Source organism: Trichosurus vulpecula, chromosome 5 (genome assembly GCF_011100635.1).
Source record: "Trichosurus vulpecula isolate mTriVul1 chromosome 5, mTriVul1.pri, whole genome shotgun sequence".
In the NCBI taxonomy this organism is placed as follows: domain Eukaryota; kingdom Metazoa; phylum Chordata; class Mammalia; order Diprotodontia; family Phalangeridae; genus Trichosurus; species Trichosurus vulpecula.
Genome location: NC_050577.1, coordinates 148,628,700 through 148,648,816, shown reverse-complemented (window position 1 = coordinate 148,648,816; position 20,117 = coordinate 148,628,700). Strand labels below are relative to the sequence as shown.

Here is a 20,117-nt window from a genome sequence, read left to right as displayed (position 1 = left end):
TTTTCAAATCTTGCCATTAATATCTCCTCCACAATATTTTCTGTACACACACCCCTCTCTCCATTCATATACCTACTATCCCTTATTCAGGATTCATCACCTCTTGCCTATACTTCAATACTCTCCAAATCCATCTCCTTATCTCCAATCTCTTTTGAACCAATCCATCTTCATATAGCTACCAAAATGCTTTCTCTAAAGTGATGGTCTGACCATATCATTAGTCTTCTCAATAAACTCCAGATATCTCAATAAACCCCAGCTCCCTATAATCTCTGGGTTCAAGCAATTACTCTGGAATTTATTTAAACCTCATTATACCCTGACCCCAGCTTACCTTTCTCACCTAATTACAGATTACTTCCACTATTCAGGCACTCTGTTCTTCATATGTGACACTCCAAAGACTATGTACTGTACCAGAAATCTGAGTTCAAATCTTAACTCTGCTATTAAGATGTTCTTAAACAAAACACTTGACATCTCTCAGCATTAAGTTTCCTTATTTGTAAAATGAAGGTCATAAATACTTCTCCTGCCTATCTCACAGAGTCATCATGAGGTTGAAATAACATCTGGTTTGTAAAGTGTGAGAGAAACAGCATGTACTCGATAGAGTGCTAAATTTAAAATGTGTAAGACCTGTTTCTGATACAAGTTGTTTGTTCATGGGAAAGTCAATTAACTTCTCTCAGAGTCATGAAACTCTATTTATCTACTAGGTTACAGATAAATGTTGACCTGCATTGATAACTGATAAAATCACAGACTCTTCATGCATTTATTGATGTATGCAAAGTCTGTAGAATGAAGTTGGTTTTGATTATCTCCCAAACATCATCCTCCACCTCAAAACTTATGTAACTATGCAGAAAGAAAACAACTTGCTGTTACTGGGAGATAGCACATTCTGGTTTGGTTTTGGTTTTTTTTAGATTTGAATTTTCAAACATATGCATGTAGAAAGTAGAATGCTTAGCAGATACTACCTTAGTAGATAGATATCGCTTCCTTGATAAAGAGAAGGAAGTTTTCTTGAAGGGTATTAAAAGCAATGCAGAGGGTAAGTTCTATCATCTCTGAAGTACAAACAAGAAATAAGAATTAATCTACCAAACAGAATGAATGGGAGGTCTTTTTGCAAATTTACAGTTACGAAAAATAGAAGTGAGAAAGAAACTCAAATTACCTTTGAGATCAGAGGATTTAGATCTGGAAAAAACCTTAGAGGTCATTTAGTTCACTCCCCTCAAAATGCAAGCAATATTAACATCATACAGTTTTCAGGAAAGGTAGGCTTTTATTTACATTAATATGACTATACTATTATTATTGTCCCTTTAGCTCTCCCTTTCTCATCCTTTTCACTAGGAGAGCAAACTCATATATTACCAAATCAGAGTCTGAATTCTGGGTGATCTGGTATAAATAGCCCAACCTCTTCATTTTACAAAAGAAAATAAGTCTTAGAGTAGTTAAGTAACCTTCCTTAAGGTCACACAGGTTGTAATTAACAAAGTCATGAATGGAACTCGGGCAGTCTGACTTCCAATTCAGTGATATTTCCAATAAGGCATACTGCTTTCTCCTATATATGGACCCACCTTTTGCTCCCTCTTAAGAAGAAGCCATTTATCATTTCAAAACCATAGACTTAATATTAAGCTCTCTAATCCTAACCTAAAGTCTTTTTGGAAAATTTCCATCTCTCTTCTCCTACTTGGACTTTTCCATTAAATCAGGTAGGTATGGAGACTATACATAAAACAGTAAAGCTTGTACACGTCTATCTTGTCTTACTTTCCAACTTGTTAGCCTCCTTCTAGAACTTTTCAACTGAACTAAAAGGCAATGGATACCCAGAAATCTTCTCCCTGTTACACTGACAGGTAGCTGGGTAGGAGCTAACTAATCTCAAAAGGATGTAAAATGGCACATTGTTTTTCATTTACATGATTAGGTATAGGTCTAGTCATTTTTTGGTTCCTTTCACTCCTTTATTGATCTTGGCCTAGATTTTCTCATATATTATACTATAATATATTATATTTCTCTTATGTTATACTATTAAGGGGATTTGTTCTGTGAAGTTTGGATTCAGTCAAAGGACCTCACTTGAGGACCTAGAAGGCCACATGTGACCTCGAGGCCACAGGTTCCCACCCGTATCTTATCCTAATGAAATAAACAAAAAAGTCTACTTAGTTGCAGTATTCATACCTGAATAATTTCTGGGACTATCCTAATGGAGAGCCATCAAATTTATTTTTAAAATTTTATTGCTCTTAGCATACAAAATCACAAAACTGGAAGTAAATTTTAAGAAGTTCTTTAATCTTACTACCTTCAAACAGGAACACAGCTAAAATACTCTAAGAAAAATGGGAACATATATAGATCCACAGACCTCCAGTTAACACACTCTAATGTTAAATAACCTTTAGTCTTGAAATTTGGCAACATTATACATTCCTTTGTGGAAAACACATATAAATGTATATTAGGGCCAGAGAGTACATGCAAACAATCAAAGCAAATATCTTACTTAAGACAGCCAAATTAACATCTTTGGGCCTAAGTTTTCTCATTTTCAAAATAAACAGGCCAAACTAGATGACCCTCAAGGCTCCTTAAAACTCTAAATCTATAATCCAGTGAGGTTAAAATATAAATCTAAAAGAACACCCATGGAAGAGTAGGTTTTTCTCACTTGGGTTAAATGGAAAAAAAAAAAGAAGCCAGAATTAGCAGATTGAGACCTTTGGTAAGGGGGTGCAAAAAGGAAGAGGAAGAAAATATGATTTAATAATAAGATGGAAATAAATGATGAGATCAAAACAAAAGGAGGCCAAAGAGTGCTAGGATAACGACCCTAACTTACAAATTCTTATAAAAATTGTCACAGACTATAAATTCTTTGAAGGTAGGAACTATTTCACTTTGTATCCCCAGCAATTAGCCAAGTGTCTGGCAATTATTTCTTCATTGATCATAACGCAGAAACAGAGGAGCTATATTTACTCAAACATTCTGATGCATTAATTTGAAGAAATACATATCTATCATTCCCCAAAGCCAATATATTTTCCTAAACAGAAAATTTGGCAAAAACAAGTGGAAAGGTGTTTATTCTATTTAATTTCAGCAAACAGAGCAACTCTTCAACAGCATTTAAATTTCAGAAGCAATCCTCTGATATGAGTAATTAAGTCATAAAGTGATAAGAATTAACATTGTCAAGAATTTATAGTAAAATATCTATTGCAAATAATGACTGCATGAATTACGTTAGAAGTTTTCAGTTTAGTGTGTTTTACTAAATTAGGTAACAATCCCAGCAAAAACCAATGTAACTTTGCTGAAGCTATTGTTTCAATTAGTTTTGGTTTTTGTTTGCTTGTGTTTTGATGGGAGGAAGGGAAGGCAATTGGGTTTAAGTGACTTGCCCCACGTCAAACAGCTAGTAAGTGTCAAGTGTCTGAGGCCACACCTGAACTCTGGTCTTCTGGACTCCAGGGCAGGTGCTCAATTCAGTTCGCCAACCTAGCTGCCCCCTCAATTAGTTTTTTAGTTTACTCTCTAGAATTTTCCATATAAAATATCCTATCATCTGCAGAAAGTAATAGTTTTGTTTCTTCTTTGCCTATGTTTATTCCTTCAATTTCTTTTTTTCTGGTCTTACTGTTAGGGCTAGTACTTCTAGCACAATGCTGAATATTAACAGTGATAATAAACATCTTTGCTTTACCTCTGATCTCTTGGAAAGGCCCCTGGCTTATCCCAATTATATATAAATAAGGCTGGCTCTTCCTTTTATATTGATACTACTTATCACTTTAAGGAAAGGTCTATGTATTCCTATACTTCCTGGTTTTTTTTTTCCCAAAAGGAATGGGTGTTACAGCTTGTCAAATATTTTTTCTGCATCTATCGATATAATCACTATTTTTGCTGTTTTTGATACTAATATGGTCAATTATGTTTACATTTTTCCTAATAATGCACCAATCCTGAATTCCTGGTATAAATGTATATGCAATCTTTGTGACATGCTACTATAGGCTCCTTGAAATGTCATTTAAAATTTTTGCACTCATGCATTAGGGATATTGATCTACAGTATTTTTCTCTGTTTAGACTCTTTGGTTTATGTTGCAAGACCATACTTGTGTCACAGAAGGAATTCAGTAGGTACCCTGAATTTCTCATTTTTTCAATTAGTTTATGCAGTATTATATATTATTAGAAATGTTCTTTAAGTGTTTAGTAGAAATGACTTGTAAATCCATCTGATCTTTTTTCTTTAAAATTCATTTACATATTATTCAATTTACTTTTCTGAGACAAAGTTATTGTTAATCTGGGTAATTTACATTTTTGTAAACATTCATCAATTTCATTTACATTTTCAATTTTACTGGCATATAATCGGGCAAAATAGTTCCTAGCAATTTCTTTCATTTCCTCTACACTGAATGTGAATTCAGCTTTTTGATTTTTTAAACTGGTAATTAGGTTTTCTTTTTTTTTTAATCAAGTTAGCTAATAGATAATTTATTTTATTCATTTTCCCTCAAAACACCAGTTTCAAATTTTATTAATTCGGTGGCTTTTTTTGCTTTCAATTTTGCTAATCTGTCTTTTGATGTTGAGAATTTCTATTTTAGTGTTTAACTGAGGATTTTCAATTTGTTGGTTTTCTAGGGTTTTGTTTTTTTTTTTTAGTTGTATATGCCCAGTTCATTGAGCTACTCTTTCTTTTACTGAAGAAAGTTTTTAAAGATGTAAGATTTCCTCTAAGTACTGCTTTAGCTGCATCCCCAAATTTTTGGTATATTGTCTTATTTTTGCCATTTTAAATGAAACATCAACTGTCTCATGATTTCTTCTCAGACCCATCCATTCTTTAGGATTAAGTCCTTTAGTTTCCAATTAATTTTTCATCTTTATTTCAAAGGCATGTTATTGAATGAATTTTTATTGTATAATAGCCCATAAAAATGCATTTAATGTTTCTATTTTTCTGCATCCATTTGTGAAGGTTTTTGACCTAATAATATGGTAAATTTTTGTGGATACCATACATAAATTATTAATAGGTATACTCTATTCAACTCTCACTCAATCTTCTTCAGAAGTCTATTATATTTAACTTTTTATGAAATTTTATTCAGGATCTTAACTTTTTTATTTTTTGGTTATATTTATCTAGGTGTGAAAGGGTTAAATATTATACTTTTACTGTTTCTCTCTCATTCATTTAACTTTTCCTTTAAGAATTTAGATATGCTATGCCATTTGGTGTAAATTATATATATTTATTAATACTAATTCGTTGTCACCAGTACCTTGGAGAAAAATTTAGTTTCACTATCTCTTTTAATTAAATCTATTTTCACTGTGTGTGTGTGTGTGTGTGTGTGTGTGTGTGTGTGTGTGTGTGTGGTTTTGCTGTTGATGGGTTTTATTTTGTTTTTGGTCTGAGATCAAGACTGCTATCCCAGTCTTTTTTAATTCAACTGAGGCCTAAGAGATTGTGGCCCTGCCCCTTATTTTAACTGTGTATCTCTTTCTGTTTCAAGTGAGTTTCTTTTAAATGACCTACAATTAGATTCTTGTTTCTAACCCACTCTGCTATCCTCTTCCAGTATATGGGAATTTTGTTTAATTTTGTTTTAACATTTCTTTATATCTCATGGAGACACTGGCTTCTATTTCATTACTTCTAACTTTCAGGGAGTTTTTTTTGGGGGGCAGGGTAATAAGGTTTTATGCCTCTTATTATAAGCTGTTAATTCTCTTTTCCTGTCTTTATTCCATGTTTCTGATTTCTTCTTCCATCTTATCCTCTACCATTCTCATTCCATTTTAAAAATAATTTTTAGCTATGTTTTTAACTTTTACTTAATCCATTCCAAGAATGCAGATTAGAATTATATCCAAGTTGCAGTTTTCTTTGAGGCTTTACCTTTAGATGGTCTCCAGTCATTCTATTCTAGATTTATATCCTGACCTTCCCTGTCACCATGACAGCTCATTAAGGTAGAATTTTTAAAAAATTTCTGATGATCCCAAAGTGATATGATCCATAGTGAAATCTGCTCAATGAGTTTCTGATCCAGATGTGGGTCTGCACTTGTCCCTAGTTGGGAGTTTCATAAGACTGCCACTGGACTCAGCTAGGAGGCTGTGCAGGTTCAGGGCAAATGAACTGCAGACTGACCTTGGATCTGGGGTTCCTGCCCTGGCTTTTCCACTGCAGGCTTCAGTTTGGGCTGTTGGCTACTGCTCTGCTCTCGGAACCAAATTCATATCATACTGTTCACCTCTGAAATTATTCCTTGCTCAACACCCAGTTAGGGCCCATGATCCTCTCTGCCCTCCCCAACCCTCACCCCTTGGTGCTGTTCCCTTCCTCAGTCCAACCTGGACCTGGGACCTGGAACTAGGTAGTAGAGGACAGATGGCTAGATGACACCCATTACCCCACTCAGTGCCAATTCTGGGATCCACTAAACTGTTTTCTTCCCCATTGCTTCCTACCTTACCCAATCTCAGCGTCCAGTCTTGGCCTTCTTTCAGCCATTAGGCTGAAAGTATTCTGCAGATGTTGTTCTCTAGACCATACCCAATCCCCAGTAACCTAGCTACCTTTCAGCATTCAGTCTGGTACATTTTCTAGAACTTTGTGAAGGAAGTGTGGTGAGGGAGCTAGGCTGTACATCTTCCTGCTACTATACCTCTCTAGGTTCACCAGTTTGTGAGCAGGAATACAGAAGTGAGACAGTGGAGGAATCCAAGGATGAGGTTTGTCAGGAGTAGAGTGGTGACAGAATGTGGCCATGGATTTTGAAAAGAGGACAGTTTAGAGTGTTTCTATTTAATTGTTTTTCAATCATGTCCAATTCTTCATGACCTCATTTGGGGTTTTCTTGGCAGATACTGGAATGGTTTGCCATTTCCTTCTATAGCTCACTTTACAGATGAGGAAATTGAGGCAAACAAAGTGACTTGCAAGGGTCACACAGTTAATATGTGTCTGAGGCTGGATTTAAACTCAAGTCCTCCTGACTCTAAGGCCGACACTATATCCATTGTGTCACCCAGCTACACCAGTGTAAAATGGTAAAGGCTAACTACTGTGTTAAGACTTCAGGGAGAGAAAAGTAAAGTCAGAGCACGGGTAACAGACTGAAACATTCTGAGAGGTTGAGGGACTGAGGATCTCAATAAGGGCAAAGAATAGACTTAGGAAAGATGAAATTTAGAGATAATAATACAAGGTTATGGTTTGGGGAATGTCACGGCTTCTAATTAGCCTAATTATACATAATGACATCTTGTGTGGAATGACTGAGGCATTTATTAAACATCTACTATGTACAAAGCACTGGGGATACAAACAGAAAAGTAAGACAGTCTCTGAATTTAAGAAGTTCTAATTGGGGAGAAAAAAACATGTGGAAAGATTTCATCTACAAGTCAGATAGAAAAGTCCCATGGTCCTTAGGGCGCAGAGGCAAAGGAGATGTTAATGCCTCTTACTATCTAATGGCATTCCAAATGGAAAACATCACAACAGTTTTTGATGTTGAACCACTTCACACTACCAAGGATTTTGGTGACAAGAACTTTTCTGTATTTGGTGACAAGAATATTTCTGTATTTCTATAGATGGGACTGTAGCACCTGTAGGAATAGTTGTCTACAAAAAAAATTGCTTCCCACAATGATGCCTGTCTTTCATAGTATTGGAAGCATTAATATTTCCATTGCTCTTGGGTACGGGGTCCTGGAATGTCTCCATCAAGGTATAAAGGGAGATGCTGGCCAAGGTGTGGTGGTATTTTGACTTCTCTGGCACATGTGGCCCCCTCAGGATGCCTGTTGATTTGGTGCAGTGGATAGATCACACCTAGAGTCAGGAAGACCTGAGTTCAAATCCAGCCTCAGATACTTAAAGCTAAATGACAATGGGCAAGTCACTTCATCTCTGTCTCAGTTTCCTCATCTGTAAAATGGAGATAATAACAGTACCTACTTTACAGGATTGTTGTAAGGATAAAATGAGACAATATTTATAAAATATATTGCAAGCCTTAAAGCATTCTGTAAATGCTAGCTAGTTTTATTTTGTTTTTCCAGGTAGGCTGGCTTATCTGTCCTGTGGGTAGCAGTTGGTTGGGAATCACTAGGGATGGCTGGACCCTTCACCACAGAAGCCACCTCCCTGGATGATGGCTATGAGGGCTAGAATGGAAGCAGGATGTGTAGCACTGCCATTCCTAAAGCTCTTGTACTTCTCTGCCTGTTGTTGGCAGTTGGTCAGTAGTTCGTGGATGTGGTATTGAGGAAGGTAAGCCCCTTCTCCACAGTGATTTCTCCTCTCAATTATGATTGCAAGGGCTGAGCTGGACATGTCTGGTGTTTTGGGGGACACTGATACTAGGGAATTGGGTTCTGGGATGTTTCTATTAGGGTCACAGTACAAATGGTGGTCAAGGTGTTGGCAGTAATTTGATTTGCCTGGCACTTTCTGCTTCATGTCTGTCTCTCAGAGCTTCAGCTAGGCTGGCTTGCCTGCCCCATAGGCAGTAGTTACTAGGGAACTAGTGGGAATGGCTGGCCCCTTCTCCATAGTATGTATCCTCTCTGTCCAACCCTGTCTTTCTTCTAACTCAATAAACTCCAGAGGCTCCCTATCATGTCCAGAACCAAATACAAAATTCTTTGTTAGTTATTCACAGCTCTTTATAATCTAATCCCACCACATCTTTCTAGTCTTTATAGTCTAGCAAACCTATTTGGCTAGGATGGCCAGCAATGCACTACCATCATGGAGAATATCAAAAATTGATGAGGGCTAGCAAGAGGAAAGGGCAACTAGGTAGCACAAGTAGATATAGTTTCAGCCCCAGAATGAGGAGAACCTGAGTTCAAATCCAGTCTCAGATATTTACTAGCTGTGTGACCCCAGGCAAGTCACTTCACCCTGTTTGCCTCAGTTTTCTTATCAGTAAAATGAACTGTAGAAGGAAATGGCAAACCACTCCAGTATCTTTGCCAAGAAACCCCTAAATGGGATCATAAAGAGTCAGACATGACAGAAACAACTGAACAACAAGTAGGTGGAAGTAACCTAAGGGTGAGATCGAGAAAGATGGATATCACTATAGAAAAGGAATTATAGAAGGCAGAATGGAAGGGTAGGTTGGATTGGAATGAGGTAAAATATAGTTAAAGAGAGATGGGAGTTGGGGAAAATACTTTGCTTCTACATGGCTCCTTAATGGATTAAAACAACGATAGGGAGAGAAATAGGAGGAACCATACAGGTAGTATATAAAAGGGTGGTAAATGAATTGTAAAGTTCATAATCTCTAAGAGGTGTTGCAGAGGGCATAAATGTCCTGCATGAATCTCTAGAGGTGATTCATGTACTCTCTGTGATACCCTTATTTCGTTAGCCTTTTGCCCTTCGAATCCACAGTCTCATGGTTTTCCCCCAACTTCTCTGACTGCTTCTATATATACATTCCAATAATCCCAAAGCTCCAAGGTCATATTTTCAACTCCCCGACATATATTTCTACTTATTCTTCCAGTCCCTCCACATATCAAAAATGAAATTAATCCTCTTGTTCCTGACCCCCAAACTATTCATAAATTGTCCCTTCTGAAACTTCTCAGTTTTCATTAATGGCACTACTATCAACCAACTCTTGTAATACTGGAATTATATCTGACTTATCCATCTTCCTCACTCTATATATCCAAACAGCTGCTAATCTTTGTCAAGTCTACTTTTATGATGCCTTTCCCATTCAAACTCTCCTTTTCATTCCTATTGTAACCAGTCTGGTTCAAGCTCTCTCATTTTCTTAGATTATTGTAAAAATCTCTTGACAATCTTCCTTCCAGCTTATGTCTTCTGCATTCCACCCTTCATATTAGGTCCCTTGTCAAGGCAGAGACCAAGTAGTAAAGCCAAACTTAACTACTCTCCTTCCCACATCTTTATTTTGCCATCTCCAATCTCCATGTGTTTAAACATACTGCCCTCTATTTCTGAAATGGACTCTACTACCTCCGCACCATTGGGGAAGAGGGGACAGTCCCTCCCATCCATTAAGTAACAATTTAGATGTCACCTTCATTAAGCTGAAAACAAAATCACCAACAATTCCAAAAGAAACTAATTTCTGCTGCTTCTAATTTCTCATAACACTTTGTATGGACTTTCCTTTATACTAACCTTAAATATTAGGATAATGATATATATCTTCCCCCACTCATTTCAGTCAGTAAGTTCCTTGAGAGTTAGATCTGTGGCATACCTGTTCTATATTGTCAATGCCTAGCCCACAGCAGATACTTAATACATCTTTGGTGAATTAAAATAAATATGTTCTGTATACTTTGCAGGTGACCTGTGTACTAGGATGGATTCTGATCTTGGGAAAATAAAAGGGATGCATTTATTTTATGTTCCTTACCTTTTTACTTGGTGGGGAAGAGGAAAGTTAAATTTAACTGACTTAATTGATTATCTAGTAAATGTGGGTAAATTATCAACAAATCTACATTTACTCAGAAAGTATTCCCACTAGATAAGAATATCCTGGACCCGCAAAAATTCACCAACAGCATAGAAAACCACAACTTGAGCCAAAAGTTAGAAAAATCAATTACGAACTGGTTCCAATTCAGTACATATTAAAAGCTTCCTTAAGACAACTGAGATTTGAACTAGAATACATTAACTATCAAGTTAACTATCCATTCTTATAAATTCTCCAAATTCTCTCTCACATTATATTACATTATTAAACAACATATTTGGACAATTTCATCTTGGTTCCGCTCCCAGAAATGCTTTCACTGACTTCAGAATTACTATTACATTCTCAGCCTTTATAGCAAGAAGGCTAAGATAAGAAAAGAGAGTTTCTGCATCTTCTGGACAACTGTTGTTGAAGTACTCTCTTATATTATCATCAAATTCCTTACTCAGGAAAACACATGATAAAACTCTCCATGACTTTATTTCCAAGAAAAAAACTTTTCTCTACAAATTTATACATTTTGGAGGGAGAGAGCAAATTTTGAAATACAAAATGTTTCACTTTGTTCCTTAGCTATCAGGAAACAATGAGGCAAATTCAATGCCCAACCATAGTAATTAGCTCATTTTAAGTGCTGGGTAATGGTTACTTGCTGTACTCCTATTATTATAGGGTTTCTTGTTTTTCTCTTTCTTGTTGTTTATATTACTTTTCACTTTGTGTGTCATGCCAAATCCTTTTAAAAACAAGCAGGATGTACATGCATACAGAAACACATAAATACCACCTCTGCTTTGCTCTAATCTTCCTTAACCTCTTTAAGTTTTAGCTTGATTAGACTGATCAAGAATAGAAAAATGAAGAGGTAACAGGAGAGGAGAAAAGAAAAATAATATAAAAAAAGGCTCAGAAGTTTAAGGAAGTCAAATGTATATTCTCCTTACTGATTATGTCAATTCTAGAAATAATTTTTTAAAAGCTATGTAAAACTGAACACAGAGTAAAGCACTACAAAGAAGAAGTAATTCTACAAAGACTTCAAACTGATGCTAGAACAGGAAACCTAATTTTAAAATGTCAAAGATATTTACTACAGAACACATAAGCCAACCCCTCATCAAGTTTCTCCTTTAATGAAATATAGGAAAACAATTTTAGACAAGTATTGTAAAATTTAGCATTTCATATTTGAGTTAACCTTTGCAATAATCTGCAGGGTCTTCTTGCTCTTCATCATCAGATCCCAGAATTTCCTCTTCTGGTTCTGGTGGTGCTGGTTCTGGTAGAGGTGGTGGTGGAGGTGGTGGTGGTGGAGGGGGTACAGAGGGAGCTTTTTGTTGCGGCTCCGGCCTGAAAATATGAACAATATATATACACATATTATTTATTCATGTACACATCTGGAAGTTGATCAACAGAAAAAAGTATTTAAAACCCTACTTAAGAACTATGAGGTGTCACTTGCAACAGTTTTGTTGTAAATCACGTGGTTTTGTAGTGATTTTTTTTTCACTGAAAAGTCAAGATCCTGATAAGCTAACAGAACCATAAAATTTAAGAAAAATGTTCTACAGTATCAAAGGGTACAAAAAAAATGACTCCTACTGAAGGCACTGACTCTTTAGGATGGTAAGGGATTCTTTGAGGAAGCTAGGTGGTACAATAGATAAGATCACTAAGCATGGAATCAGTAAGTGACTTTTCAAGTTACTTAACCAGTTTGCCTTACTTTCCTCAATTGTAAAATGAGGATAATAATAGCACCTACAAGCAGGGCTGTTGTGAGGATCCAAAGAGATAATATTGTAAAGCACTTAATACAGAGTGTGGCACAAAGCAGGCAATATATAAATGCTTATTCTCTTCTGTTTCCTTTCCCCCTTACTGAGAAGGAATCTGTCCAAATGAAAAAGTTAAAGATTCAGGATCCATGTGCATTTATACATACACTGGGAGCTGAGGGTAGGGTGAAGCCAAGAAATATTAAAGAAGTAAAGTCAGAGAAAGGCAAATGGGGAAGTTTATGAAGATGAGACAACACCGAAGAAAACCAGAATCAAAATCAGCAGTCTGGTAATCAAGAATGTTCCAGTCACAACTGACACCAAAAAGGAGACAGGTTGTCTGAAAAGAAGCTGTATCCCAGAATTACAATCTTAATGAATACACCTAGAATGTGATAGTCACTTCTACATTCATATTTAAAGGGTAGGGCACATATAGATTCTCGGGAGATATTAAGGACAATATAAACTCCTTGCACTTAGAGATTGTTTCATTTTTTGTTTTTGTTTTTATATCCTAGGACCTAGCACACTACCTGACAAATAGGTGCTTTATAAAAGTTTGCTGAATAAGTATGGAGGGAGCCATATGAGTAACTGACATAGTCAATCAGAAACACTCTAGAATGCGACAAAGTCTGCTGCAATATCAGAACTATTCATCTCTATCCAATTCTGTTTATTCATGTGGGAATGAAACTTCCATAATTAAACTAGGACTTGAGGAACTATGGAGTTCTGGGTAAGTAATAAAAGGACTTGGATGCAGAACTAGAATTTTGTCTCTTCTTTCAACTGAATGTTGGAACTTTAGAAAAGACAAGAGATAGAGGAAATGAATATGGCTATGTAGATGAAGTCAAAGAATGAACTTGTATTCTCAACCAGAGTTAGCAAACTACCTTTTCCTGTCTCCCAATCCACACAATTCAAAGTCACAGGCTGAGTCAGAAAAGGAAAACAAAACAAAACAAAAAACTTTCTGCTCCTATAATTCTCTGCTCACATCCTTATCCACAACTCCAACCTACACTTCCCCAGCCTTTAGGCTAATGCCTTCTTTCATTGGGCCCTCTATAATCCCATTCTATAATCAGCATGTTGCCCTTCAGTGTAGTTAGATATCTTTCCTTAACATAACATTTTAAATGCAAGAAAAACTGGCCTCCCCCAGAGAACACTACACGTCTGGCCACCTTCTCCACTATCTTCTACCATGCTAGCCATTCTGTCTAATACAGAGCCAAGAAGGGAGAGAAAAAAAATGACATATTCCTTATCACAGCCTCATTTCACGATACTTCTCTGCTGCAGGCACTCAGCACATTCTCTTCATTTGAGATTCAGCTCATCAGGTTACATCACTCTTTCCAGACTGCCAATTTTATCAGTCACTACCACGAGGTCATTCTTTATTCTTACCAAGGAATTCAGTATCTGATTCACTCTTCTTCTTGAGCCCAACCCCTGCCTTATACTTCATGATTTCAATATAAATACTTATAGCTCCTCCATTACCATGGCTTCTCAGTTCATTCATATCAACTCCCATGGTTTACACCTTTACTTGATTTCATCAGCACGGTGACGACGGTCACCATCACCCAAAACTGCTACGTTCCAGAAGTCTTATATTGTTCTCTTTGATCACAACCTCTCTCTACTTCCATCTCTCTCTCTGGCTTATTCCTTATTTAACCTATTTTTTTTTCTGACTGAGACCTCCAAACCCTATATCCCTATACCAGCTTTCCTAGTTCATTACCCCTTTCTTCCGTTCCCAGTTTTGACTCTACCATTATTTCCCTTGGCCTCTCTCCTATTGCTAGTCAAGCTTTCCAAAACTCTAACTTTAGTTTATTCATACCTTCTGCCTTCTTCATTCCCAGATGCAGCAAGAACTGCTGCAAAATGTATATAACAACTGTGTTGCCTGGATCTAGTAGATTATGCTTTTGTTGTTATTATTCAGTTGTGTCTGACTTTTCACGATCCCACTGGGGGTTTTCTTGGCAAAGATATTGGAATGGTTTGCCATTTCCTTCTCCAGCCCATTTTACAGATGAGGAAGTGAGGCAAACAGGATTAAATGACTTTCCCAGAGTCACACAGCTGTGAAATGTCTGAGGCCAGATTTGAACTCACGAAGATGGGTCTTCCTAATTCCAAGTCCAGTGCTCCATCCACTCCCCTACACTTAGCTGTCCTGACTATTATGTTATGTAAGATCCATTGGGTCCTAATAACAGCTTTTTCAAATCTCTTCTCTTCAGTTCATCTATACCACCCTTCCTCTCTCAGTAGAGGACTTCACTTCCAAGTTTACTGAAGAAAAAAATGTAGGTTCTCTATTCTCCATTGTTTACCACCAAATCCATCTCTCATTCCCCCATTCTTTCCTCTTTACGGGAAGTTCCTTCAATTTTAAAAGACACCATTCTACTTGTTTCCTTCTTGATCCTATTTCTTAGACCACTGCTTTTTAGCTTCTCTTCTATTTTCACCTACTAGCTCCCTGCCCTCTGAAAACAAACACATCTAAGTTTCCCACGATTAAAAAAAAAACAACTTTTAGCCATTCCCTCAAGCTATATTATAGTCTCAACTTTAGTTTTCTTTTTACAGCCAAATCCTAGGAAGAATTTTCTACATTTATTACCCCCCACTTTCACATCTTTCACTTATTTCTCACAATGCTCCCAATCTTATTTCCTTCTGAAATACTGGTCTGGAATGGCTCTCTCAGGGCTATTGAAGATCTTATAATTACTAAATCCAATGACCCATCCTCAGAACTCATCCTTTTCTGTCATTGCTTACCTCCTTCTGTGACACTGCTCTCCCCTACCTTTCTACCTATCTATACATGGCCACTTCTCAATTTGGAGAACTACAAACCATACCTCAATACCTAAACATAGAGGTTCCCAAACATTATGTAGTGGGCCCTCATCTCTCTGTATATTACACTCTCAGTGACCTTGTCACTTCCTATCGTTTTAATTATTATCTTCATGCAAATGACTTAGGATAGAACATAGGTGAATACTAATAAATCACTTTCAAAGTTATAATTAAAGATTCCAACAAAATTTGGTGTCATAATTCAAATATCATTCTGATTTTTATGGTAACAATGCAGAAAGAATTATTCTTTTCTAACTCAAAAAACCTACCCAGTTCTTTCTACCCTCAACGTGGCATGCCAAAAATAAAGGTGTGAGGTTCAGAATAGGAACTGCAGCAGTTATACTATTTTCCTGAAAGGAAAGTATAGATTCAAAAGGCAGAAAAGAAAGGCACCGATGACCAATAAGGAAAATGTGGAAAAAAACTATTTGTCAAATTTGTTTGATCAGAAGTATGCAAAAAGTTAAATGTTTCTTCCCAATTTAGTTAGTCATATATAAAATATTTTTTCTAGACTACAGTCATCATTACAAGATGTCAAGAGTGCTATTAAAAAAATCATAACCTGATAGCAAAATCAACAAAATAGATTATAGGATTTTTATTTAGAGTCTAAGAGATAAAGTTTTAAGATACTTTTTAAATAAAGTCAAAATGTGAACATCTAGATTCAACACAAAAAAAGATAAGTTTAAAAATAAATTAGTTATATGATCAAGCACAAGTCACATAACTTCTTTGGGTCACTGTTTTCTTATCTGTAAGATGAGGAGGTTAGATGAGATAGTCTCTAAAATCCGTTCCAATTCTAAAAGTTAAATTATGTCTCATAAAGAATATTGCTATAGTTAGCCTTTTTCGATTTTTAAAGTTTTATTGCAGTCTTTTTCTTTTACATCAGAGATATTTCTACATATGCCACTTCCCTGAAGACTAGTGAATTCTCCTTAAAAAACGATTAAGAAAAACCAAATAACATATCGACCATATCTAAGATCATACATAACACTCCACACCCCCAGACCACTACTTCCCCAATGAAAGAAGTTGCATTTAAGAACACTTTAAATAACAAGTTTAAATAGCTATTGAATAAATTCAACTGTACCACTCCTTGTGTCCCTCTCAACTCCAAGCAACTCCCCATAGGAGAGCTACTACTCCAAAACTAAGGGCAACAGTATGTGGGTCAACACTCCTAAAATTAAACCCCCACTGGTGAGCTTCCCCTTAATAGTCAGCTGGTAGACACAATTAGCTCAGAGTAAAATATAATCTTAGTATTCTTAATTGGGATTTTCCACCTCCTATTAAAGAATCATTTGAGACTAAGTACTTTTTAATAAGAACTTTGTAATGACAGATTGAGCATAAGAAAGTATTTTTCCATAGCTACAACAAAGCCATATGCAGGTAAACTGTAAATTCTAGTCATGGGTACCTTTTTCATAGTCAGTGAAGTGGCCTGAGATATTAGAAAAAAAAAAAAACACTGGACAATATATCTCAGACAAATCCCTGATTGTATGATTTTGGAAGTTTTTCAGTCTCTGACACTAAGCTTCCATTTACGTAGAAAAGGTGTAATACATACAATAATTCTCTCAGAATACTGTAAGAATTTAACAAAATCAATCTATACATTGAAGCACTAAATGACTTATAATTATGAGTGGGAATAGATAAACAGTTATTTAGAATGCAGAAAATATACATACAATTTCAAAATGGGTGTTTCACTAATGAGGGAAAAAATACAGCAAAGTTAGTTTTTCCACAATTTTTTTTGAAAAAAGAAAAAAAGCTACCATCACCACATAAGTTCTCTATTTGGAAATTCTTGTACTGTCTCACTTTCTTTAAGGTCAATATCTCAGTTTCAAAATATAGATAGCAAATATATTTCTCTTCCATTGGAAAAATTGAATTATAGTTGTTTTTAACCTTTTCTTCTATTCACACATAGTAAGAAGTAGAGGAGAAAGGCAGAAAAGGAACTAAAAGTCACACAGTGACTTTTCTTGTGTTTTTTAAAAAAAAAAATTTATTTAATATTTTTAGTTTTTAGCATTGATTTCACAGGATTTTGAATTACAAATTTTGTCCCCATTTCTACCCTCCCCCCCACTCCAAGATGGCATATATTCTGATTGCCCCTTTCCCCAGTCTGCTCTCCCTTCTGTTACCCCACTTCCCCCCATCCCCTTTTCCCTTACTTTCTTGTAGGGCAAGATAGATTTCTATGCCCCATTGCCCATGTATCTTATTTCCCAACTGCATGCAAAAACAACTTTTTTTTGAACATCTGCTTTTAAAACTTTAAGTTCCAAATTCTCTCCCCTCTTCCTTCCCCACCCACCCTCCCTAAGAAGGCAAGAAATTTAACATAGGCTACACTTGTATCATTATGTAAAACCCTTCCACAATACTCATGTTGTGAAAGACTAACTATATTTTGCTCCCTTCTATCCGATCCCCCTTTATTCAATTTTCTCCCTTGACCCTGTCCCTTTTCAAAAGGGTTTGCTTTTGATTACCTCCTCCCCCTATCTGCCCTCCCTTCTATCATCTCCCCTCTTTTATTCCCTTCCTCCTTCTTTCCTATGGGGTAAGATACCCAATTCAGGGTGTATGTTATTCCCTCCTCCAGTCAAATCTGATGAGAGCAAGATTCACTCATTCCCCTTCACCTGCCCACTCTTCCCTTCCAACAGAACTGCTTTTTCTTGCCACTTTTAGGTGAGATAATTTACCCCATTCTATCTCTCCTTTTCTCCCTCCTCCAATATATTCCTCTCTCATCCCTTAATTTGATTTTATTTTTTTAGATATCATCCCTTCATATTCAACTCACCCTGTGCCCTCTGTCTCTCTATGTATATGTACATGTATGTGTGTGTATGTATATGTATATGTATATGTATATGTATATGTATATGTATATGTATATGTATATGTATATGTATATGTATATGTATGTGTATATGTATGTGTATGTGTATATGTATATTCCCTTCAGCTACCCTAATACTGAGGTCTCATGAATTACACACATCATGATTCCATGTAGGAATGTAAACAAAACAGTTCAACAGTAGTAAGTGCCTTATGATTTCTCTTTTTTGTTTACCTTTTCATGCTTCTCTCGATTCTTGTATTTTAAAGTCAAATTTTCTATTCAGACACAGGTAGTAGGTAGCCTGGGGTGCTTGAGCCATCTAGTTCCATCTCCAAACCCAAGGTCCTTGCTGGCTCTATTGGAGTTGGAGATGAACTCTGACTTAAAGGCTCAATTAAGAGAGCTGAATATCACAGCAGCTAAGGAAATTGAAGTTGGTGGTGGCAGAAAAGCTATCATCATTTTTGTTCCAGTTCCTCAGCTAAAATCTTTTCAGAAGATCCAAGTACGACTAGTTCGTGAATTGGAGAAAAAATTCAGTGGCAAACATGTGGTCTTTATTGCTCAGAGGAGAATTCTTCCTAAGCCAACAAGAAAAAGCCGTACAAAAAATAAGCAAAAGCGTCCCAGAAGCCGTACTCTAACTGCTGTGCATGATGCAATCCTTGAAGACCTTGTCTTTCCAAGTGAAATTGTTGGCAAGAGAATCCGTGTGAAACTAGATGGCAGCAGACTCATAAAGGTCCATTTGGATAAAGCACAGCAGAACAATGTGGAGCACAAGGTAGAAACATTTTCTGGCGTTTATAAGAAGCTGACAGGCAAAGATGTTAATTTTGAATTCCCAGAGTTCCAGCTGTAAATGCAGAAATGATTAAATAAAGTCCATTGTTCATAAAAAAAAAAAAAATTCTATTCAGCTCTGGTCTTCTCACTGAGAAAAGCTTGAAAGTCCTCTATTTTATTGAAAATCCATATTACGCATTGAAGCATGATACTCAGTTTTACTGGGTAGGTGATTCTTGGTTTTAAGACTACCTCCATTGACCTCTGAAATATCATATTCCAAGCCCTTCAATCTCTTAATGTAGAAGCTGCTAGATCTTGTGTTATCCTTATTGTTTTTCCACAATATTCCAATTGTTTCTTTCTGGCTGCTTGCAGTATTTTCTCCTTGATCTGGGAGCTCTGGAATTTGGCAACAATATTCCTAGGAGTTTTCTTTTGGGGATCTTTTTCAGGAGGCTATCGGTGGAATATTTCAAATTCTACTTTACCCTCTGGCTCTAGAATATCAGGGCAATTCTCCTTCATAATTTCTTGAAAGATGATATCTAGGCTCTTTTTTTGATCATGGCTTTCAGGTAGTCCAGTAATTTCTAAATTCTCTCTCCTGGATCTGTTTTCCAGGTCAGTGGTTTTTCCAATGAGATAGTTCACATTGTCTTCCATTTTTTCATTCCTTTCGTTCTGTTTTATAATATCTTGATTTCTCATAAAGTCACTAGCTTCCACTTGCTCCAATCTAATTTTTAAGGTAGAATTTTCTTCAGTGATCTTTTGGACCGCCTTTTCCATTTGGCTAATTCTGCCTTTCAAGGCATTCTTCTCTTCATTGGCTTTTTGGAGTTCTTTTGCCATTTGAGCTAGTCTATTTTTTTAAGGTGTTATTTTCTTCAATATTTTTTTGGGTCTCCTTTCAATGAAACAATTCATTGACTTGTTTTTCATGGTTTTCTCACATCACTCTCATTTCTCTTTCCAATTTTTCCTCTACTCCTCTAAGTTGCTTTTGCAAATCCTTTTTGAGCTCTTCCATGGCCTGAGAACAATTCATATTTTTCTTGGAGGCTTTTGATGTAGGCTCTTTGACTTTGTTGACTTCTTCTGGCTGTATGTTTTGGTCCTTTGTCAACAAAAAAAAAATTCCAAAGTCTGAGTCTGAAACTGAGAGTCTTT

The 20,117-nt window shown here is 36.3% G+C and overlaps 2 protein-coding genes across 2 annotated transcripts in view; one reads left to right on the top strand and one right to left on the bottom strand.

Moving 5' to 3' along the window:
* The window catches only part of SRPK2 (SRSF protein kinase 2), a 281,169-nt gene that overhangs the window by 79,425 nt on the left and 181,627 nt on the right, over positions 1–20,117 (bottom strand). The window contains 1 exon segment of the mRNA XM_036759032.1: positions 11,764–11,915. Within this exon segment, the coding sequence (XP_036614927.1) occupies positions 11,764–11,915 (152 nt within the window).
* Positions 18,516–19,068, top strand: LOC118849933 (40S ribosomal protein S7-like). The gene has a single exon (XM_036759033.1). It carries the CDS (start codon positions 18,529–18,531, stop codon positions 19,018–19,020), a length of 492 nt encoding a protein of 163 aa, XP_036614928.1. The 5' UTR covers positions 18,516–18,528; the 3' UTR covers positions 19,021–19,068.